General features: G+C 39.2%; 1 protein-coding gene and 1 long non-coding RNA gene across 5 annotated transcripts in view; one reads left to right on the plus strand and one right to left on the minus strand.

Moving 5' to 3' along the window:
* LOC132538147 (uncharacterized) overlaps positions 1–11,703 on the minus strand; it is a 66,891-nt gene extending 55,188 nt beyond the window's left edge. For all 4 annotated transcript variants that reach the window (XR_009549593.1, XR_009549592.1, XR_009549591.1 and 1 more), the window contains exons 1-2: positions 11,583–11,703; positions 11,293–11,444 (exon numbers count right to left, since the gene is read on the minus strand). This is a non-coding gene — a long non-coding RNA (uncharacterized LOC132538147). The remainder of the gene's footprint in view (positions 1–11,292; positions 11,445–11,582) is intronic.
* Positions 11,704–11,790: 87 nt separating this feature from the next.
* ECHDC1 (ethylmalonyl-CoA decarboxylase 1) overlaps positions 11,791–24,868 on the plus strand; it is a 34,408-nt gene continuing 21,330 nt past the window's right edge. The window contains exons 1-2 of the mRNA XM_016190507.2: positions 11,791–11,919; positions 18,629–18,851. Coding sequence (XP_016045993.2) covers positions 18,632–18,851 — 220 coding nt within the window. The 5' untranslated portion in view covers positions 11,791–11,919; positions 18,629–18,631. The remainder of the gene's footprint in view (positions 11,920–18,628; positions 18,852–24,868) is intronic.

Genomic DNA, 24,868 nt, shown 5'->3' on the forward strand with positions numbered 1-24,868 from the left:
TATTATAACAAGTGTAAGCCCATCAATTTGGCAACTCTCTAGGTATCTAAATTTATAAGAAAAGCCAAGATGTATTTTATGAGCAACACCTGTAACTTACTTATTATAGGTTAAAAATAAGAGTTCCTGTTATAGAAAATGCTCCCTAAAGAAATTACAGGTATAAGACAATGTTTCTAAGACATGTATATTTAGCTTTGGAAAAAGAATAAACTGGCGTAAACTTTCCTAGAAAATAAGCTAGAAGCAAATATCAAATCTCTTTAAAATGTATTTAGAATAAGTGTATGATTCTGGACAAAATGGATAGATTATGCTTAGTAAAGTAAGGAGGTAAAAGACACATTCCAAATGATTTTGCTCAGATTGTACTACCAGATATGGACAGGTTTGAAAAAAAAATAGGAAAAGAAAAAGAAAATTGCTGAAACTTTTAAAGATGTCATTATTGAATTTAAAGGCACAATGATATTTAGGTAGCAGATTATGCACAGTTTAAAGAAAATGGTGAACTCAAAGATAAATATGAATCCAATTATTCCCAAATCACATTAAACTAAAAAATAAATATGAAAGACTAAGTACATGAAGAATAGAATGAGAAAAATACATGAAAAAAATATATATATATACACATAGGTTTATTATATATGCATGCATTTGCTTATGCATTTAGTTTATGATATTCCAGAAGACAGACATGAACAGAAGAAAAAAGGAAATACCATATTTGGAGAGGTAAATCTAGCAGATTTTTATAACTCATCAGACAAATTCTCACAATATACTATGGTAAAAAATAAAGGAAAGTGAAGACAAAGAGATAATTTCAAAAGCAGAGTAAGACTGTAAAAATAAGTAACAATTAGACTTTCTCCATCAACTTAATACTGAAAGCTAAAAATATCTCAAAGTGCTGATACAGATTAATTTCAATCTGACAACACATTCATGTAAGCAACATACTTTATGATACACCTGAGGAAGATGGGTCGATACTGGGGCAGCATGGAATGTTCCTACTCATGACCACAGAATGTGAGCTCAGATCTAGAGGGACAGAGAGGTCACACAGGTTGAGGGCAAGGTCCTATGGGGGCCCACAAATGGGTCTATTTTGTTGTTCCTGATAGAGATGACCAGAAACAATGGAGAGAGGGATTTATTTGAGGTTTAGGCCCATCAAGTCTGTTTGGGAGATTCAGGACTCCCCGATCAGAGCCCAAGCTGGTGAAAATGGCCTGATAAGTGACTGAAGAGTCATCGTTAAAGTATGCCAGTCTCTTGCCCTTATTTAGCTTTTGCAGTCTTTGCTTTGCTAAGGTTAGCTTTGGAGTGAGTGGTTATATTTTTCAAAGAAAAAACTAGGAGAAACAGAATTCACAACAAATGAGAAAACAGCTATTTTTCCTTAAAACTACAGTGATTCAGAAAAAAGTCACAAAATAAAGCTAAAAAGAGAACACGAGAGTCAAGATATAACATAAATCAATTACTAAAATATAAATAAAGCATACATAACAGCTCTGATATAGTAAAAATGCTCAATTATCTTGTCCTTTTCTCATTTTATTAAGGAGTTAAATGATGTACAGTAAGTACACTTCTTGACACATGGGTACTGTGGGACTATGTGATAGCTTGGTAGAACATAGGGGAGCTCTCCTATCCTTGGATGGAGGTCTGGATAGACACCCCGCTTGTAAGTCTCTCTCGTCATAGAGGTGAGCCAAGAGGGAAAATGTCTCCCAGACTAAGCTTGCCTTGTTAGTCTCTCAAGCCCACAGAAACCTCAGTACTTCTCCCCATTAACTGCAGGCCACATGGCCGCCTACTTTAATATTCAAAGTACACCTCACCTTCTGATCACAGAGGAGAACACACCTTATCACACACTCCTAACACTGCCCTTTGATGTCCTTAATTTGCTAATCTTCTCTCTATCTTGCCTTAACTGGTTCAACCCCTCCCTCCACTGAGGAGCCTTCAGTGGCTCCCCAGTACCCTGCACTCAACCTGAGATCAGGACTCTTCATCACCTAGTTCAATTCTCCTTTAGCTCTACTGCTCTGGGGGTTCTTTAGCAAGAATTTAGAGGTTTTGGTCCTGACACATTCCTTCTGAAGAAAAGTCCCAGGCACCCATTAGTTGTTTTGGAAAAAAAAAAAAAAACTGTCCATTTTCACATGACCTTTCTGTTCCTATGATGTGGAATGCAGGGCCCACGATGCAGTAACAGCTTTCTGAAATGGGGTTTATTACCTTTGGGTTTATTACCTTTGTAGTGGGGTTTATTACCTTTGGGTAATTAAATGCCTGCATCAGGAGACTAATTATCTTGACCTTTATGTATCTGCATCAATTCTTGTCATACCAGCCCCCTACCATAGGGGCAAGCTGACCTTTAAGGAACCTGTAATTTCTGACATATTTGAATAATGTTCTTTGGTTTTCTATTTAACTCATGTCCACCTGCTAATAAACGAGACCTGAGATCAGAGATCTGAGCATGCTGCAGGTCTCCCTGGTGTCTTTACTTCGTGTCATCCCTTGCATGAGCGAGAAAGAACTGGTCCATTACCTTTCTCCTGGAGATCACCCCGCCAGAGACCCCGACAGAGTACAATATGTATCCCATAACAGATGACCGCAGAACATTCTCACCGCCAATTTATGTTCTTTTCTACCATCATGTATTAGGAGCCCAGTGTCCTCTCCACCTCATTCCCTTCTCTTACTTCCCAGAATCTATTGTTTTATTGCAATACACCCACCCAATCCTAATTTCATTTTGTGTTTTCCCTTTCTGTTCTTGTTTCTCATATATAAAGCCATCCATTATTTGTCCTTCTCTTTTTGGCTCATCTCACTTAATATGATTCCTTCAAATTCCACCCAAAATCAGGAAAATAAGATGATTTCATCAATTTTAACAGCTAGTTAGTATCTCTCCCACACACATACACGCACATGATTGTATGATTTTGATACACAAAATTGATGTGTGTGTGTGTGTGTGTATATATATACATATACATATACATATATATATATATATATATATATATATATATTTACAAGTTTTTCAGCCACTCACCTGTTAGTGGACATTGGGATTGTTTATTAACTCTTTTCAAAATTCCTCCCAAGTTTATTATATAATTGGATAGATTTGAAAATGTATGTGTATCAAGGAATGGCAAAGAATAGTTAGAGAAGGGTCAAGAATGTGGTTCAGCAGAGGAGCACAAATCTTGCATGTATGAGATTCTTAGCTCAATACCCAAAATTACAAAAAATGGTGGAGCAGTATTCTGGTTTCTCTTTCTCAATAAAAATAAATAAATAAATAAATAAATAAATGCACTAACCAGTATCAAGTTCATAATGAAATAGTGTCCACTTAGACTTAGATACCCTCCTCACCTACTTCCTATTACAGTTCTCTCATTAACTCCAAAACTAACCTTATTAAAGCAAGGACTGCAAAAGCTGAATAAGGGCAAGAAACTGGCATACTTTAATGATGACTCCTTAGTCGCTATCAGGCCATTCCACCAGCTGGGGCCCTAATCGGGGAGTCCAAGCAGACATGATGGGCCTAGAACTCAAATAAATCCCTCTCTCCATTGTTTCTGGTCATTTCTATCAGGAAACAAAATAGAGCCCTTTGTGGGCCCCCCTGGGATCTTGCCCTCAACTTGGACCAACAATGGTAGAGAATGTTCCATCCTTCGAAGGGAGGCTGGACAACATATTCTATGCTACACCTGAGGAAAATGGGTCGATACTGGGGCAGCATGGAATGTTCCTACTCATGACCACAGAATGTGAGCCTAGATCTAGAGGGATGGAGAGGTCACACAGGCTCCTAAGCTAATTATGGGCCCCAGATCACATCAAATCGATGGGGTTTATAGTCAACAGTATTTATACCCCTTTCCCATATTTGGGAGCTATTCTCTTCCCTGATCCAGCTTTCTGGTCCTTTTCCAAGCCATGACATCATCTCCCCAGAAAATAACTTGGATCCACCTGCATATCAGATTTCAGGCTCAGACAAAACAAAACACTAGTATAGCTACAGGCCCTTTGGAATATAACTAAAATATGTCTACTAAAATGGAGGACCCCCCAACACTTCATCTGCACTATTCCAGCCTTTAGGTCCATGACTGTTCAACAATTTGTTTGGCTTTGTATGTTAATTCTCTTTTCAGCCACCAGGTTCCAGATGCCAGCATGATGCCGACCAGACTTCCGTGGACAGATGACCACACCAATGTGTCCTGGAGCTCTGCTTCCCCAGAGCCCTTCCCCACTAGGGAAAGAGAGAGACAGGCTGGGAGTATGGATTTACCTGTCAACGCCCATCTTCAGTGGGGAAGCAATTACAGAAGTCAGACCTTCAATCTTCTGCATCCCACAATGACCTTGGGTCCATATTCCCAGAGGGTTAAAGAATAGGAAAGCTATCAGGAGAGGGGATGGGATACAGAGTTCTGATGGTGGGAATTGTGCAAAGTTATATCCCTCTTATCCTATGGTTTTGTCAATGTTACCTTTTTATAAATAAAAAAGTAAAAATAAATAAATAAATGCATTAACATCCTCAACACACACACACACACAGAGAAAATAGAAAGGAGAATCTGACAACTTCAAAAAAGAACAAGATAGGAAATTTTGTCTTATTATATATATTATGCCTAATACTTATAAAACAGTAATAATTAAGAGAATATTGTATTGACTTACAACTACACAAACAAAAATACCCAAAGAAACACGAGAATGAGTCTAGAAACAAAAGTACTAAAACACAAAAATTCCATACATGATAAAATATCATCATTGCTCAATATGGTCACGTTGATAAAAGGCACTAACTAACTAGAAAGGAGAGTAAAAAATATAAAACACCTCTGATACACACTACCGTGATACTACTGAATGACTTGGCTATGGGCTGTGTGCAAACTAACTTGAGTTCTCTTTTGAACTTCATCAGATATTCTATATGACAGCTAAACCACTTCCTAAGACAAGAAGAAATGGAAAGTCTGTAATTCATTGAAATAAAACAGAGCACACTTCCCTCCATCCACTATAATCAAGAGAGTAGTTAGAAAATGTTTACTCCATAATCCAAAAGCAGGACATCAGAATAAGACCAACCATCTGTATAGACAAGAGACTAAACACAAGTCCCACACTCCACACATAAGCATTTACTACTGTCCGAAGTATGTTAAAAAAAATCTAAATATTTCAGGTGAAAAGCTTTGAAAAAGTTCCTCTGATCTAGCTGAAGTGTACACTACATTCAGTTTTTTCCGAAGGGAGGCTGGACAACATACTCTATGCTACACCTGAGGAAGATAGGTCCTGATACTGGGGAAGCTTGGAATGGTCATACTCATGACCACAGAATGTGAGCTCAGATCTACAGGGATGCAGAGGTCACATAGGCTCCTAAGCTGAATATGGGCCACAGATCATATCAAATCAATGGGGTTTATAGTCAACAATATTTATACACCTTTCCCATATTAGGGAGCTATTCTCTTCCCTGGTCCAGCTTTCTGGTCACCTTCAAGCTTTACTACATAAACCTGCCAGAGTTATTAATGTATCTTCGTCTGCTATTCTCTACTTCACTAAATATGGGATCATCAGTGAAGCAGGTCCTTAAAGGAAGCAACATGTCAGGATACCCAAGTGGTCTAAAATGCCAGACTCAAATTAATCCTTAAAAGATGCAAACAGTTTGTCTGTGGAGTGATGGACCATCTGCCTTCCCTTTTCTAAAACTTGAGTGTGCTACAGAGTCTCCAAAGAGGAATGTGTGCAACAGGAAAAGAAAAACAACCTAGGATTGCAAGTCCCCACCCCTCCCCCTGCCACCATGAGCTATAGCCCAAAATGTGAATTTCCCTAATTCTTTGGAAATATTTTTACCTTAATGAAGAGCTCTCAGAACATAGACTGAAGGTAGACTGAAATTTTCAGTGTACAACAGTGACAATAATTTAACTTCCTAGATCATTTTGGCATATAAAGACTTAAATTATTTAGGTTTTCCTCATAGAATTGTTCCATTCTCTACCGTTGTTGATCCAAGTTGAGGGCAAGGTCCTGTGGGGGTCCACAAAGGGGTCTGTTTTGCTGTTCCTGATAGAGATGACTGGTAACAATGGAGAGAAGGATTTATTCAAGGTCTAGGCCCATCATGTCTGTTTGGGAATCTCAGGACTTCCCGACTAGGGCCCCAGCTGATGGGATGGCCTGATAGTCACTAAAGAATCATCATTAAAGTATGCTAATCTCTTGCCCTTATTCAACTTTTGCTTGTATAGGAGAGAGGGTAAAATCCTGTTACTATTCTGTTCTTTAGTTGCAGCTGTCTTTAAGGATAAAGAGATAATAAATATTAAATTGATAATTAAAAATGTGATTATTATAGAGAAAGAATTATATAAGGTTTTTAAACACGCACATAACATTTTTTAAAATCTTTCTTTTATTTGATAGAACAGAGAAATTGAGTGAGGGGAAGATAGAGAGAAACAGATATCTGCAGCCCTGCTTCACCATTTGTGAAGCCTTCTCCCTGCAGGTAGGGACTAGGGGCTTGAACCCAGCCACCTGTGCATGCTAATTTGTGCACTTAAGTGGGTGTGCCACCACCCACCGCCCTATATATACCTTTTCAGTTTATCCAAATCAGCAGCAAACATATGAATGTGCAGATTATGAAGACAAAACAAGTGATTTTCCTCTCCACATTTACCTGAATTCCAAATGAATAAACTGCACAGAACTACTTAATGATTTACAAACACTACAGAAAGAACTTCTATTGAGTACCAACTATGCTGTTGAGATATAACTCTAACTGGTGAGAATATCAAAGTGTTTTCTATGTAAACAAATATAAACCCTCACTGCCCCACCACCAACCTATTTGGCAAGCCTATGTTTCTTCTGTGTGGAAGTTCTCTAATGTACCTCAAAGTTGTAATTATTGACTTCACTTTATAGGGAAGAAACAAATTAGGATAATCATATTTTCAAAAGAACCACAACATGTTAATATAGAATAAATAATTTAAACTTTTTCTGTATGTGCTTCAACAATGATTCTTTAATTTTTTTTATTTATAAAGAATAGGGAAGCTATCAGGGGAGGAGATGGGATACGGAATTCTGGTGGTGGGGAATTGTGTGGAGTTGTACCCCTCTTATCCTATGGTTTTGTCATTGTTTCCTTTTTATAAATAAACATTTTTTTAAAAAAAATATTTGTTTATTTATTTGAGTTCTAAAACTATGTGTGTCCTCACTCCAAAGCTAACCTCATCAAAGTAAGGACTGCAAAATCTGAGTAAGGGCAAGAGATTTGCATACTTTTTTAACGATGATTCTTTAGTCACTATCAGGCCACCTCATCAGCTGGGGCCCTAGTCGGGGAGTCCTGAGATTCCCAAACAGACATGATGGGCCTAGACCTTGAATAAATCCTTCTCTCCATTGTTACCAGTCATCTCTATCAGGAACAGCAAAACAGACCCCTTTGTGGACCCCCACAGGACCTTGCCCTCAACTTAGATCAACAACAGTAGAGAATGTCCCATCCTCTGAAGGGAGGCTGGACAACATACTGTATGCTACATCTGAGGAAGACAGGTCCTGATACTGGGGAAGTTTGGAATGTTCCTACTCATGACCACAGAATGTGAGCTCAGATCTACAGGGATGCAGAGGTCACATAGGCTCCTAAGCTGAATATGGGCCCCAGATCACATCGAATCGATGGGGTTTATAGTCAACAATATTTATACCCCTTTCCCATATTTGGGAGCTATTCTCTTCCCTGATCCAGCTTTCTGGTCTTTTTTCCAGTCATGACATCAGCTCCCCAGAAAATAACTAGGATCCACCTGCATATCAGATTTCAGGCTCAGACAAAACAAAACAAAACAAAACAAAACAAAACACTAGTATAGCCACTGGCCCTTTGGAATATAACTAAAATATGCCTACTAGCTATCTACAAAATGGAGGGCCCCCCCCAACTCTTCATCTGCACTATTCCAGCCTTTAGGTCCATGATTGTTCAACAATTTGTTTGGCTTTGTATGTTAACTCTCTTTTCAGCCACCAGGTTCCAGATGCCAGCATGATGCCGACCAGACTTCCGTGGACAGATGACCACACCAATGTGTCCTGGAGCTCTGCTTCCCCAGAGCCCTTCCCCACTAGGGAAAGAGAGAGACAGGCTGGGAGTATGGATTTACCTGTCAACGCCCATCTTCAGCGGGGAAGCAATTACAGAAGTCAGACCTTCAATCTTCTGCATCCCACAATGACCTTGGGTCCATATTCCCAGAGGGTTAAAGAATAGGAAAGCTATCAGGAGAGGGGATGGGATACAGAGTTCTGGTGGTGGGAACTGTGTGAAGTTGTATCCCTCTTATCCTATGGTTTAGTCAATGTTTCCTTTTTATAAATAAAAAAACTGTGTGTATCTTTTTGTTTCATTTAATCTATACATCTGAATTGTTCCACTTTAAAGTTTAAATCCTATGTAATCTTTCTGCTCAATGTCCTCCCATATATTTTGCACTTAGCTTTCTTATCATGACCTCAATTTCCTAATCAATTCCATTGATAAATTCTTTCAGCACAGTAAGACTCTTTTTGGTTTGTCTTAGTCTTCTCTCTCTGTAGTCTAATTACACACATATTACTGTAATTGTTTCTAGCTCCATTGAATATGTTGTCTTTAACTTTCCATTAGTCTACAATGTCATCTCAAATCATCATAACGCATACTCCTAAATTTGATTTATTTTCCTTAGAATGCCTATGTTACTACATTTCAAAGACAGAACTGACTCCATCACATAAATTCCTGTAATTTTCACCTCAATTCCAGATTTTTTTTTTTTAGAAACAGCCCAATATGGAGTTTTTAATTAACATATGAGAAAAAGTATCACATGAGAAAAACAGAATTCTGAGCACCACTCTGGTATGTGTGGTACTGGGGATCAAACTGAGAACCTCAGGTGTTTGGGTTCGATAATCCACCTCTTGATCCATCTCTCCAGCTGCCAGAAGTCTTTTATATTTATTTACTTTGGACTCTAAATACTTCCTCAAAAGGCCTTAAGAAGTTTTTTTTTTTTCCCCTTCTCCATGTTCTCCTGCCTCAACACAATGTTGTTGAATTCCACTGGAAAGTTTTTCTCAAGTAACTTCTATGGTCTTTAACCAATAAGTTAAAGCTACTGATGGGCATCTTACAAGGAAGACATACCCACAAGCACCTCTTCCCAATACTGTCATATAATAGAGTGATCAAAATTTGGGATAGTGGATGAAAAGCAGCGGTGGATTGTTTGAAAAACTCCCCAGCATAGCAGATATTGTCACACTATTATGGGAGAGAGCGTATAGGAACTTTGGTGATGACTACAATGCACATACTTATATAAGTAAAAAATTATTCCAGTGAAATCTGTTAATTCCACAAACCAATGTTGAATCAAAAAATTAAGAACAAAGTATTTTTAAAAGCACATTCTGGTGGTTATTATATTGTTGTGGTGAAGCAGGGCAAGGAGCCTAGGAGTCTCCTTAGAACTGCTGGTCAGGTCATAGATGAATGTCATAGTGGAGAATCACAGATTTGCTATCAGCTTGACGGGTAAAAAAGTGCTGATTGAAGAAAAGCAGGAATATGAATGAGAAGGGTACATGCACAAACATGTGTAGGCCCTCAAAAGTGAAAGGGACCAAGTTTCCCAACCTTCCTAGTTTTATATTGGGTCCAGTGGAGGGGCATGTAAGTTACCATAAAAAAAAAAGTGAGGGGGGCAGGCGGTAGCGCAGCAGGTTAAGAGCACATGGCGCCAAGCACAAGGACTGGTAAGGATCTGGGTTAGAGCTCCCGGCTCCCCACCTGCGGGGGGAGGGGTCGCATCACAAGTGGTGGAAGGTGTCTATCTTTCTCTCCCCACCTCTGACTTCACCTCCTCTCTCCATTTCTCTCTGTCCTATCCAGTAACAACAACAATAATAACGATGGGCAACAAATGGGGATAAATGGCCTCCAGGAGCAGTGGATTCAAAGAACAGGCACCGAGCCCCAGCAATAACCCTGGAGGCAAAAAAAAGTGAGGTATAGGGGCCAAGCGGTGAAAGCAGGTCTGCAACTGTCTTTCTCTCCTCCTTCTCTCTCGATTTCTCTCTGTCCTATCTAACAACAACAGCAGCAATAACAACAATAATAACGACAACAAGGGCAACAAAAAGGGAAAAATAGCCTCCAGGAGCAGTAGACTTGTAGTGCAGGCACCAAGCCCCAGCAATAACCCTAGAGGCAAATAAATAAATAAAATGAAGTGAGGTATGTTGGTCTCTTAGGTCCCTCCCCAGTCCACAGTAGTTGTTTTGGCTCTGTGTCCCTGATTAATGTTTGCTTACTAGGCTTTGTACTATGCTAATGCACATTCACAAATCCCTCTTTCATGGTATATGATGATTGTGGCAAAGAGAATTAGGTGGGGTTGCTTGGGTTCCTCTTTCCAGAATGTCTTTCAATGTGTTCTTGTGTGACAGATATAGGTCCTTATTAAGCTGCTAATAATATCATCTCTTTAGAGTAACAGCCATCAGAAATCCTATGGCTGTATAAGAAAGTCATTTCCTTAGATTTTACTTTTACTCTGAGTCCAGGGGAATCTGTCTATGAAGTAAAGTTTAGCTTAGTTACTTATTACCAAGACATTTATTTATGCCACTAAAATTTCTTTTATTTAATGAGGAATCTTTTATACCTTCCTTCTTAAAACCAAAACCATATGGAAAATAAAAAGAAATACAAAGACTATTTCAGTATCCTTTCCACTCATATCACTTCCCTGAAGCAGTGAACACTGAGATCTGTGTTAAAGGGAAGGAATTCTTTTTAAAGTACATATAAATTAACAATTTTATTTACTTAAAAATTATTTTTTATTAGTAGTATGTTACAGGATTTGTAAGCTTACAGTGCATAGTCCCACAGCACACCTATCACCAAAGTTGTGTCCCTATGTTAACAATTTTAAAGATATTCCTGCAGACAAAAAGAGTGCCTTGGATTAAATAAAAAAGAAAAGAAAAAGGTTACACATCAAGTTAAAATGAATATAGATGTTTTAAACTTCCTTAACAGGTTAACACTTTCAGGTAGGATTAAGCTCAGTGCTATCTAAACGAAGCTTTAAAATAAATGCATACCTGGGGCTGGGTGGTGGTGCACCTGTTTGAGCGCATGTATTACAATGCACAAGCCAGGGGAAAGTGCCAGTGAGTGGTGAAGCAGTGCTGAAGATGTCTCTCTGTGTCTCTTCCTCTCTATCTCCCCGTTTCCTCTTGATTTCTGACAGTCTCTATCAAATAAATATCACAACAAAATTAAAAATGACTACATGCCTTAAAATAAAAAAGTTTTTTTTTAATCATTGAACATCAAATTTGTAAATGTTTGCGGATGTGGAGAAATATTCATACATTTTGTTTAATGTTACCTAGATTTTTGCGTATAGAAGTACGTGAATTTGTACAGACATTTCCAACCACAGAGGACTTTCGGGAAAATCCTGGCAGTGTCTGGAGATCAGGGCGCCTGGTAGAAGAGGCGGGGCGTGGGCGGGACTTCCGGGGATTGGCGCTCGGGCCAGGGCTCTGGGTCTGAGCAAGGGGGCGGGGCGAGGAGGGGCTATTAAAGAGCGTGCGCGGGAGCCAGATGCCCCCCGAAAGCCAAGAGGGGCCGTTCGAGGAAAACGTAGGGCGGAGGAGAAAGCGGAAGAGGTGCTGTAGGGACAGAAGGAGCGCAGGCACTGGCGGAAGAGGCTCGCAGGGGAGGTAAGTAGTTGTTGCCTGCTGGCTTGTGCTCTGGGACAACATTTGACAAGTCGTCTGGGAAGAGAAGAAGCCTGGCCAATCCTTGTGTGGTGTTGAAGCTCTTCTCCAAGGAGAATTCCCGCAGGTCCCTGCAGGTCCCCGCAGGTCCCTGCAGGTCCCCGCAGGTCCACCGTCCCCTGATGGACTTAGGGCGCAGTGAAGAGCGCCGCCCACCAGCTTTGACAAGTGCAGGGCGATGAGAGAGAAGTAGAGAACTTTCCCGAGAATGAGGAGAAAAAGCTCTGATCATTTTAAAAGACGGTTGTGGTGGTGGTGTTGGGGTGCTGGGGGGGTTCAATGCACTAACTTGCCCACCAAGTGCTTCCCAGGTAATGCACCAAAGCAAAGAACTCCGGTAGGGGGCCTGGGCGGGAGGGAAGATAGGAAGAATACTTAGAGGACCCTGTTAAATAATCAGATCATATGCATATGTCAGTGATTGCACTGTCAAGCATTAACCTCCTCAATAAAGTAGAAAAAAAATGCTTTCCAGATTGTGTTAAGTAGGTAGTTGCTCCCTGAGACTTGTCATTGCCCTTTTTCTTAAACAATGCTAAATTACCTCGCCTAGCAACAGCGTGCATCATTTTTCTCACCCAGACAACTTTTTTCAACAACTAAGTCACCAACTTTTGCCATGAATTGACCTGTTCTGTGGGATAGCAGTATTCTATGTTCTGTACCTTCCCTTCCTCTCATCTTCATATTTAGGATCTAGCTTGTACACTCTATAGTTTAAAAGGAGCAACCTAAAACCCCTTGGAAGGAAGACTTTATCCTCTCTTGGGAAATTAAAACTTCTGGAAAAAGATATAATTGTGAAATATACTTGGATCAACTGAAGCATGTTAAGTAAAAAAGCAGTCCTGGGAGTCGGTAGCGCAGCCGGCTAAGCGTGCATGGCGCAAAGCGCAAGGACCAGATTAAGGAGCCCGGTTCGAGCCCCCAGCTCCCCACCTGCAAGAGATTTGCTTCACAGGTGGTGAAGCAGGTCTGCAGGTGTCTTTCTCTCCCCCTCTCTGTCTTCCCCTCCTCTCTCCATTTCTCTCTGTCCTATCTAACAACGATGACATCAATAACAACATCAATAACTACAACAGCAGTGAAATCAAGGGCAACAAAAAGGAAAATAAATTTTAAAAAAGCAGTCCTTACTCTATTTTTACCAAATAAAAAATATTGGGGTACAGGCAGTGGTCAGTAAGAGGAGCTGGCTCTGGGAGAGGAATGGAGTTGGAAGGGGAGTAATAAGAATCATAAACAAGAGTAGACAAGAGCTGGCGTGTGTGGACGGATTTGTAGGCCTCATGGGACACTATGAATTCTTAAATCTTGTGAACCTAATAATGTGTCATCCTGCTTTAGGTGTTGCAAGTGCTGACTTTCAGCTAATAGGAATATTTGATTAAAGAAGTAAACACAAGATTGTGTGAGTGAGGATTATTGGGCATATAAATTTGAGAGCAAAGAGAATATTAATCAAGAGAGTTAAAGAAGATGGAGGAATTGGGTTATTCAGAAGAGAAACATGTAAACAGTCCCATAAAAGGCTTGTTATGCAAACCTGATACCAGATCACTAGAATGCCCTCCAGTGCCATCGAACTACCCGTGTGTGTCAAGTTTTGACCCTGGGCAATGGTAATGGCAAGGTACAAGTCCCACCTAGTGAGCTACGCTTTTTCCAGCTTAGAGTCTTCATAACGCCATAGTGACCATTACCTTGACATTTCCTAAGCACTGAACTATTTTTTTATTATAATTTAAAAAATATTTTTATTTTTTTAATTTATTGGATAGAGACAGAGAGAAATTGAGAGGGGAGAGGGTGATAGAGAGGGAAAGAGACAGAGAGACACCTGGAGCCCTGCTTCACCACTCGGAAAAATTTCCACCTGCAGGTGGGGACCAGGGGCTTGAACCTGGGTCCTTGTGCACTATAGTATGTGCATTCAACCAGGTGTGCCACCACCTGGCCCCAGCACTGAACTCTTAATTTAGTTTCTGTATTTAGAATTGAGATGAGTATTACCTAAAAGGTTATTACCTAACTTCTAGGTTTGGATTCCTAAACGTAGAGTTAGCAAAGCAAGTAGTGCCCTAGAGTTTTTTTTTTTTCCCTTGCATTTTATGGCACAGATTAGAGGATAGAAAGAGAAAGGAGAATATATAGGAAGAATTAGTAGTGGAAGGGGGGAAGGGATAAGGAGAAATACTGAATAGAGAAGAATATACATGAAATATTTATTATAAAGTTTATCTAGTTCAAAATCAATATCCTTCTCTAGAAGATTTAGGGGAAAGTAGGTCAAATCTGGGTTCCCATTTTAGTGTGCCACTTCTAACTTCAGTTTTTACTGGGTGAAATGACAAGGCATAATGGACCCAGGGTCATTATGGAGTGCAGAAGGTGGAAGGTCTGGCTTCTGTAATTGCTTCCCTGCTGAACATGGACATTGACAGGTTGATCCATATTCCCAGCCTATCTCTCTCTTTCCCTGGTGGGGTGGGGCTCTGGGGAAGTGGGGCTCCAGGACACATTGATGAGGTCATCTGCCAGGGCCTTTAGGTTCGTCAACAATTTGTTTGGCTTTATATCTCAACTCTTTTTTCAGCCACCAGGTTCTAGATGCTACCATGATGCCAACAGGATTCTGATATATTTTAAAATTGCAAAAGGTGTTTACAAACAACACAAGCTTAATTTTATTATATTATTACTAAAATAGTTTTTTCTTTTAAGAAATGAAGTTAATAAGTAGCTATCACTTTGCTTTAGATATAACTATAGTAGGGGGGCAGGCAGTGGAAAACCCGGTTACGTGTACATAGTAGTAAGCACAAGGACCCATGCAAGGATCCAGATTCCAGCCCCTGGATACCCATTTGCAGAGAAAACGTCTCACAAGTGGTGAAGCAGGTCTTCAGGTGTCTATCTCTCTCCCCTTCTATCTCCCCCTCCACTCTCAATTTCTCCCTGTTCTAGTGAATAAAATGGAAAAAAGATGAAGATGATGATGATATTATCTATAGTTGGTAACAAATACTTTATAAGGGTCTAAGCAATGGGAATCTTTGCACTTTTAATTTAATGATCAGATTTCTCTTATAAAGGTGTTGGGGTAGGTTTGGCCTATGACAGCCTCTAGTTGCCTTGTACTAGAATATAGGCAATTACCTCTACTAAATTGAAAAATTCCGCAGGCAGGGATAAGAATATTATTCAAAGTTCTTATAAAGATTTCACGATTAATATTCATGGAATGAAATGATTACTAATGTGGTTCCTGCTATATAGGGGTAGCTATTCCTATGCTATCATTCTTTTCTAAACAAAATGTGAGCTATTTGAAAAACAGAGAAACCTGTTTCATTGTTGGGTTTCTTGGAAATATGAATCAGGAGGCACAGTATGTAAGTAAATACAAGTTAACCAGATAAGCAGGTTCTCCTTTCTCACCAGTGACCATCACTCTCCCTCAGTCCTAACAGAGGAATCTCTGCTCTTCAAAAAGGGAGAACAAGAGCACTGTGTCTGATATATATTTTTAATTTTTATTTATAAAATAGAAACACTGACAAAACCATAGGATAAGAGGGGTCCAACTCCACACAGTTCCCACCACCAGATCTCCATATACCATCCCCCTCCCCTGATAGCTTTCCTATTCTTTATCCCTCTGGAGTATGGACCCAGGGTCATTATGGGGTGCAGAAGGTGGGAGGTCTGGCTTCTGTAATTGCTTCCCTGCTGAACATGGGCATTGACAAGTCGATCCATACTCCCAGCCTGTCTCTGTGGGGTAGAGGTCTGGGGGAGTGGGGCTCCAGGACACATTGGTGGGGTCAGGGAAGTCAGGCTGGCATCATGGTAGCATCTGGAACCTGTTGGCTGAAAAAGAGTTAAGATATAAAGCAGAACAAGTTGTTAACTAATCATGAATATTGTCTAAAGGCAAGAATATTACAGATGAAGACTTGGGGTCTGTTTTGGAAAAAAGCTGGTAGGTCTATTTTAGGTATATTCCAAGGGGCCCATGACTTTATTAGTTTTTGCCTGAGCCTGACATCTGACTTGCAGGTGGACCCAAGGTATTGTCTGGGGGAGATGGTGTCATAGTTGGGAAAAGGACTAGAAAGCTGGATCAGGAAAGAGAGTAGCTCTCAAATATGGGAAAAGTGTATAAATATTGTTAACTACTGTAAGCCCCATCTATTTGATCTGGGGCCCATATTCAGCACAGGAGCTGTGTAACCTCTGCATCCCTGTAGGTCTGAGCTCGCATTCCCCTTTGTTGCTTCTTACATGGGATTCCTTTCAGTAATTCTTCCAAGGCAGGAGGTGTGCTAGCGCATATTCCTTCAGTGTCTGTAGGTTTGAGAAGATCTTTACTTCTCCGTCATACTGTAATACTTGAGGGATAATTTGGCAAGACCAAGTATTTGTGGCTGCCACTTCTTAATTTTTTAAATACTTTAAATAAACACTTTCAATTAATCAATAATAGAAAGACAAATAAAAGGGGCAGGTGGTGGTGCACTAGGTAAAGAGCAGGAGCTGCAGTGCTCAGGGACTCTGGTTGTAGCCCTCCACTCCTACCTGCAGGGGGGAAAGTTTCATAAGCAGTGAAGCACTGCTACAGGTGTCTCTCTTTTTCTCTCCCTCTCTGTTTTTTTCTCTCTTTCTCTTTCTCCCCTCTCAATTTCTCTTTGTCTCTAGCCAGTAAATAAATAAAACATTAAAAAGAAGACAGAAGCTGGTAGTGGGCAGTGTTGCACTAGAGAGAGAACACACATTCTCATATACAAAGGACCTCATTCAAGCCTGAGTTCACCAGGATCAGTGGAGCCATGCAGACACAGAGTTCCAGTGAAAAAAGAAAAGTAAGAAAACTGATCAGAGAGTTTGAACAGCAGGGGCCAGGTGGTAGTTCAACAGGTTAAGCGCACATGGTGTGAAGCTCAAGGACTGGTTGGTGTAAGCATCCAGGTTCTAGCTCCTAGTTCTTCACCTGAGTAGGGGGTAGGGGGTTACTCCACAAATGGTGAAGCAGGTCTGCAGGTGTCTATCTTTTTCAACCCCTCTCTGTCTTCCCTTCCTCTCTCAGTTTCTCTTTGTCTTATCCAACAACAACAACAAGGGCAACAAAATGGGAAAAATGGCCTCCAGGAGCAGTGGATTCATAGTGCAGGCACTGAGCCCAGCAATAACCCTGAAGGCAAAAAAAAAAAAAAAAGAAAGTTTGAACAGCCACTTTACAATGAGTAATATGCAAATAAATTACAGTAAGTATATGAAAATGGAACCAGTTTTTTAAGTTTTAAAATTGTATTTATTTTTGCCACTTGTGTTACCACTGGGACTTAGAGCCTGTACAAGTCTACCCTGAGACGTATTCCCCAGGAACATTGAACTGATTTTTTCCCCCTAGATTTTGGTAAATTTTCAAGAATTGGAGAAAGACGTCTGTTGTAAGAAAGATTACTAGAGGGAGTCGGGTTAAGATCACTCTCAAGCAGAAGTTGAAAAACAAGATCAGAAAAGAAAACACAAGTAGAACCTGAAATGGAATTGGCGTATTGCACCAAAGTAAAAGACTCTGGGGTGGGTGGGTGGGGAGAATACAGGTCCATGAAGGATGATAAATGACATAGTGGGGGTTGTATTGTTAAATGGGAAACTGGGGAATGTTATGCATGTATAAACTATTGTATTTACTGTTGAATGTAAAACATTAATTCCCCAATAAAGAAATAAATTTAAAAAAAAAAGAAAGACTACTAGAGGCAGGGGCCGGGGTGGTGGTGCACCTGGTTGAGCACACATGCTATAGTGCACAAGGACCCGGATTCAATTCCCTAGTCCCCACCTGCAGGGGGAAAGCTTCATGAGTGGTGAAGCAGTGTTACAGGTGTCTCTCTATCACCCCCTTCCCTCTCAATTTCTGGCTGTCTTTATCCAATAAGTATATAAAGCTAATTTTAAAAATTTAACAATGAGAATAATTAACAAAATTTTAAAGAAGACTTAAAAAAAAAAGACCATTAGGGGTTAGGCGGTAGTATACGAAGTTAAGTGCATATGGCACGAAGTGCAAGGACGGGTATAAGGATCCCAGTTCGAGCCCTCAGCTCCCTACCTGCAGGGGGGTCGCTTCACAGGCAGTGAAGCAAGTTTGCAAGTGTCTGTCTTTCTCTCTCTCTGTCTTCCCCTCCTCTCTCCATTTTTCTCTGTCCTATCCGAGGATAGCAATAACAACAATAATAATAACTACAACAATAATAAAAAAACAAGGGCAACAAAAGGAAAAAAATGCCTCCAGGAGCAGTGGATTTGAAGTGTAGGCACCTCCCCAGCAATAACCCTGGAGGCAAAAGAAGGGGGAGGGAGAAGTTAGTGCTAAATACAGAACAACAATACTTTCGTAAACTTTGCAAGTTATATTCTAGTAAGTACACTGCAATGTACATCATCTCAATGGTAGGACCAGAATGATATATCTTGTAAATTATTTGAGAAAGGAGAACAAAGGAAAGAATTCCTTATTGACAAAAAAAAAAAAAAAAAAAGAATGCTTTCAGAAGTGGGTAAGTCCTTCCCATTAGAACCTATTAACATAATATTAGGAAAGTGATTATATAGGCTATTGCATATTTATTTCTTTTTTCCAGAAATGGCACACAGTGTTTTGATGACATCATCCTTTTCTAGAAGAACAAAATTACTACATCAGACGGGTTTGTCACTTTATAATACCGCCCATGGCTTCCATGAGGAAGAAGTTAAAGCAAAACTTATGCAGTTTCCTGGTGGATCCGTTGACCTTCAGAAGGAAGACAATGGCATTGGTATTCTTACTCTGAACAATCCAAGTAAAATGAATGCCTTCTCAGGTATCATAGATATTTCTTTTGCTGCTTAAAAAATGACTTTCAATCTAACCTGCTATTACACAGAATTTTTTTTTTTCAGTTATCAAAAATACTTGATTTGTGAATGGTGTGAGAAACTGATACTTTGTATACTTTCTGTTTGGAAAAATTTTATAAACAAAAAAGTAAAAAAAATCCAAAAACCTCATTTCCTTGTTTCCAAAGGTTCAGTTTAAAAAAATTGCTAAAACACAGTCTATGCTTTCTATACTTCTATATTTTCAAAGTTGTATATAAGAGCTTGGTACTATGAAATAGGGAAAATGGCTGTGAGGGGAGAAAATATTTTTATAGTTAACATTGATTAGATTAACAGAAATCATCGATATTTTCAATTAGCTACATAAAAATATCCCACTTCTTTAGCACAACCTAGTGGTGGTTAAATATATAGGTGCCATAAATGTCAGAAAAACAAAGGTTTTTGTTACTTTAAATCCATTTATGGAAATATTCTAATTTAGAAATTTAAATGTACATTCAAAGTAAACTTTTAAAAAAATGCCTTGAAAAGCAAGGCATTTCCAAGAAAGGAATTACTCCTACTTTGAATTTGTGGTACTCTTTGTAGATCAGAAAAACAAAGCCATAAGAAATCTCTCACATTTAATTGTGAATATTTAAATGCTTTTTTAAAAATCCATGAATGCAGATATTGGTTAAAAAAGGGGAGGGGCTGGGCGGTAGTTCATCGGGTTAAGCGCATATGGCGCAGAGCACAAGGACCTCCGTAAGGATCCAGGTTTGAGCCCCCAGCTCCCCATCTGAAGGATGTCACTTCACAAGCAGTGAAGCAGGTCTGCATGTGTCTATCTTTATCTCCTCCTCTCTGTCTTCCCCTCCTCTCTTAATTTATCTCTGTCCTATCCAACAACAACAGCAGCAGCTATAACAACAATAACAGCAATGACAAGGGCAACAAAATGGGAAAACTAGCCTTCCAGAGCAGTGGCTTCATAGAGTTGGCACTGACCCCCTGAGATAACCCTGAAGGCAAAAAAAAAAAAAAAAAAAAAAAAAAAATCAGGTTAATCTTGCCTAATCTTTTAATACTTACTTTACTTATTTCATATGCAGTAGCAAGAGTGTGTGTGTTTGTGTGTGTGTATTTCATGAGAGAGAGACAGAGAGAGAGAGAAGCCAAGGTACCACTTTGGACTACTCAGCACTCTTCTAGTGTCAATGTGATTCTCATCATCTCTGTTTGCCAGTTATGTATATCAAGGGGTAAATTATATTCTTCAGAAAAGCTTTTGAAGTATATGTATATGTTTATACATGATATACACCTAAATATAATGTGTAGATATGTAGCATAAACATAAATACAACTGTTGCATAAATATATGTACATGTATATATAAGCATGTCTACACAAATATACATATGCACTGAAATATTGGACTAAAAAATCTATCAATTTTTTTTTTGCCTCCAGGGTTATTGCTGGGGTTTGGTGCCTGCACTATGAATCCACTGCTCCTGGAGGCCACCTTTTCCCTTTTGTTGCCCTTGTTGTTGGATAGGACAGAAAGAAATAGAGAGAGGAGGGGAAGACAAAAGAGGAGAGAGAGATAGACACCTACAGACCTGCTTCACTGCTTGTGAAGAGACCCCCTACAGGTGGGGAACTGGGGGCTCGAACCGGGATCCTTACGCTGGTCCTTGTGCTTGGCACCATGTGTGCTTAACCTATTGTGCTACCACCCGGCCCCCCTATCAAATTTTTATATGTATGTATATACTCAATAAAGTATAAAGGTTTTGAATTATCATTGTTGGTTTTTTTAAACTCAGAATGATCTCCTTTCTACTCTGCAGAATTCAGAAATGCCTCTTTTTAAAATTATTTTGATAAGAAAGAGTAATTAACAGGGGTGGGGAAGGTAGAGAAGAAGAGAAGCAGAGAGACACCTGTATCCCTGCTCCACCACTTGTGAAGTTTCTCCCCTGCAGGTGGGAACTATAGGCTTGAACCCCAGTCCTCGTGCATGACAACATGTTTGCTTACTGTGTAGGCACCATCCAGATCCCTAGAAATGCTGCTTGCTCTTAGTACTAACTACTATATAACATATATGTGATCACTACATAAATATTATATTGTACACATGCATGCAAAATATAATACATCAATATGAGTCATCTATGTAATCGAACATATTCTGATAGATGCATCCACAGCAAAGCCAGAGTAATACAAGTAACCTACTTGTAGCCTGAAATAACATTTTAAAAGCATCAAAGAATACTCTTGTGAAATTTTTGTTTTGAAATACTTCAGACATATTAATTTCAAAATGTAGCTTTTGGCTGAAAAACAAACAAAAAAAATTCACAGGAGGAGGCACAGTGACCAGAACAATAGGCTTGGACGCATGGGCTCCTGAATTCAGTCATAAGTATCACATGTACCAGAACTATGCTTATGTTTTATTTGTCTTTCTCATGTTGATAAATACATCTTAAGAAAGACCCCAGGCCGTTGAGCAATGGCATACTCCACTAACTGTGCATGTTACCATGCACAAGGATCTGGCTTTGAGCCTCCATTCTCCACTTGTAGGGGGAAAGCCTCAGAAGTGGTAAAGCAGGTTTGCAAGTATCTATCTTCTTCAATCTTTCTCTCCCCTCTCAATTTCTCTGTGTCCTGCCCAATAAAAGAGAGGAAGAGGAGGAAGGAGAAAGCACAGTGACGGAGAAAAAAAGGAAAAGAAAGCTCTCAAGCAAATACTAACAAGTATAGATCTCAAAGATCACTTTTTTTTGTTCATTGTCTATTTTTTTCAGAAATCCTGAAATTCTGAATAAGAGTATTTCTTTTTTGATTGAGTTTTTTTATATATAAATTCTGAGTGATCTTTCCATTGTCACTTGAGAATCAAAAGTTGAGTACACATGTACATTTTTTATTATACCCCTTTTATCCTATGTTTTTGTCTGTTTCCATTTTTTTAAAATATTTTTTAATATTTGTTTATTCCCTTTTTTATTGCCCTTGTTGTTTTTTTATTGTTGTAGTTATTATTGTTGTTGTCATTGATGTCGTCGTCATTGTTAGGACGGAGAGAAATGGAGAGAGGAGGGGAAGAGAGAGAGGGGGAGAGAAAGATAGACGTTGCAGACCTGCTTCAATGCTTGTGAAGTGACTCCTCTGCAGGTAGGGAGCCGGTGGCTTGAACCAGATCTTTACTCTGGTCCTTGCACTTTGCCCCACCTGTGCTTAACCCACTGTGCTACCACCTGACTCCCCAGTGTTTCCTTTTTACAAATAAAAATTTTAAAAATGATGTAGTGTCAGTGAAGGTTGACTTATTTTAGAGATATATCTTGGGCTGTGTGGTGGCACAGGTTTGAGTGCACATGTTACATGTTGCATGTTATTTAAGGACCCAAGTTCAAGCCTCTAGTCCCCAAATGCAAGTGGAAAGCTTCATGAGTGGTGAAGCAGGGCTGCAGGTGTCTCCAAAAGAAAATATATTTCTACTAAACCTGCTTTTGGAAACTCAGTGGGGGGAAAGTTTTTTGTTTTTTTAAATTTCTTTATTGAGGAATTAATGTTTTACATTCGACAGTAAATACAATAGTTTCTACATGCACAACATTTGCCAGTTTTCCATATAACAATATAACCCCCACTAGGTCCTTAATCATCCTTTTTGGACCTGTATTCTCACACACACACACTCCACACACAAAAACCCCAGAGTCTTTTACTTTGGTGCAATACGCCAACTCCAGTTCAGGTTCTACTTGTGTTTTCTTTTCTGATCTTCTTTTTCAGCTTCTGCCTGAGAGTGAGATTATCCCATATTCATCCTTATGTTTCTGACTTATTTCACTTAAAATGATATTTTCAAGGTCCATCTAAGATCAGATGAAAACGGTGACGTCACCATTTTTTATAGCTGAGTAGTATTCCATTGTTTACATATACCACAACTTGCTCAGCCACTTATCTGTTGTTGGACACCTGTGTTGCTTCCAGGTTTTGGCTATTACAAATTGTGCTGCTAAGAACATATGTGTACACAAATCTTTTTGAATGGGTGTGTTGGGTTCCTTAGGATATATCCCCAGGAGAGGAATTACAGGCTCATAGGGTAGGTCCATTTCTAGCCTTCTGAGAGTTCTCCAGGTTGGACCAATTGACATTCCATCAGCAGTGCAGGAGGGTTTCTTTGACCCCACAACCTCTCCAACATTTGCTGCTGTTACCTTTTCTGATGTATAACATTCTTACGGGAGTGAAATGGTATCTGATTGTTGTCTTTATTTGCATTTCTCTGACAATCAAAGACTTGGAGCATTTTTTCATATGTTTCTCAGCCTTTTGGATCTCTTCTGTGGTGAATATTCTGTCCATGTCCTCTCTCCATTTTTGGATGGGGTTATTTGTTTTCTTGTGGTTGAATCTGGCAAGCTCTTTATTTATTTTGGTTATTAGCCTTTTTGATTATATGGCATATAAAGATCTTTTCCCATTCTGTGAGGGGTTCTCTGTTTGGATAGTGGTTTCTTTTGCTGTGCAGAAGCTTTTTAATTTGATGTAGTCCCATAGGTTTATGTTTGCCTTAGTCTTCTTTGTAATTGGATTCGTTTCATTGAAGATGTCTTTAAAATTTATGCAGAAAAGAGTTATGCCAATATTTTCCTCTAAGTATCTGACAGTTTCTAGTATAACATCCAAGTCCTTGATCTACTTGGAATTTAATTTTGTGTTTGGTGAAATATAGTGGTTCAGTTTCATTTTTTTGAATGTGTCAACACATTTTTCCCCAACACCATTTGTTGAAGAGACTCATCTTTCCCCATTTAATAGTTAGGGCACCTTTGTCAAAGATTAGATGTTGATAGGTGTGGGGACTTACTTCTTAGCTCTCAGTTCTATTCCACTGGTCGGTGTGTCTGTTCATGTTCCAATACCAAGCAGTTTTGATGACAGTGGCCCTATAATACAATTTGAAATCTGGGAGTGTGATGCCTTCAGTTCTATTTTTTCTTCTCAAGATTGTTTTGGCAATTCTAGGTCTTTTCTGGTTCCACATAAACATTTGTAGTATTTGTTCTATTCTCCTGAAAAATGTGATTGGAATCTTGATGGGGATAGCATTAAATTTGTATATGGCTCTGGGTAGTATATTCATTTTAAAATTACCTACATAACTACATCATTCTTCCAACCCATGAACATGGAATATCTTTCCACTATATTGTGTCTTTTTCCCTTAATAGTGACACATAGTTTTCAGTATATAAGTCTTTTACTTCTTTGGTTAGGTTTATTCCTAGATATTTTATTGTTTTTGTTGCTATAGTAAAAGGAATTGATTTCTGGATTTCAATTTCTTTTAACTTAGTGTTTGCATAGAGGAATGCCACTGACTTTTGAATGTTAATTTTGTAGCCTGACACCTTACTGTATTGCCTGACGATTTCCAAAAGCTTCGTGCTAGATTCCTTAGGGTTTCCTATGTATACTATCATGTCATCTGTAAAAAAGGGAGAGTTTTAACTTCTCTTCCAATCTGTATTCCTTTAATTCCTTGCTCCTGCCTGATTACTATGACAAGAACTTCCAACACTATGTTGAATAGTAATGGTGATAGTGGGCAGCCTTGTCTAATACCTGATCTGAGGGGAAATGCTTCCAGTGTTTCACCATTGAGTATGATGTTGGCTGTAGGTTTGCTATATATAGACTTCACTATCTTCAGGAATTTTCCATCTATTCCCATTTTTTGTAGTGTTTTGATCATAAAGGGATGTTGTATTTTGTCAAAGGCTTTCTCTGCATCTGTTGATATGACCATGTGGTTTTTGGTCTTGCTTTTATTAATGTGGTGGATAATGTTGATTGATTTACATATATTAAACCAATCTTGCATCCCTGGGATAAACCCCACTTGATCATGATGAACAATCTTTTTAATATTGCTGTATCCGGTTGGCTAGAATTTTGTTCAATATTCTAGCGT

Source organism: Erinaceus europaeus, chromosome 4 (assembly GCF_950295315.1).
Source record: "Erinaceus europaeus chromosome 4, mEriEur2.1, whole genome shotgun sequence".
NCBI lineage: Eukaryota > Metazoa > Chordata > Mammalia > Eulipotyphla > Erinaceidae > Erinaceus > Erinaceus europaeus.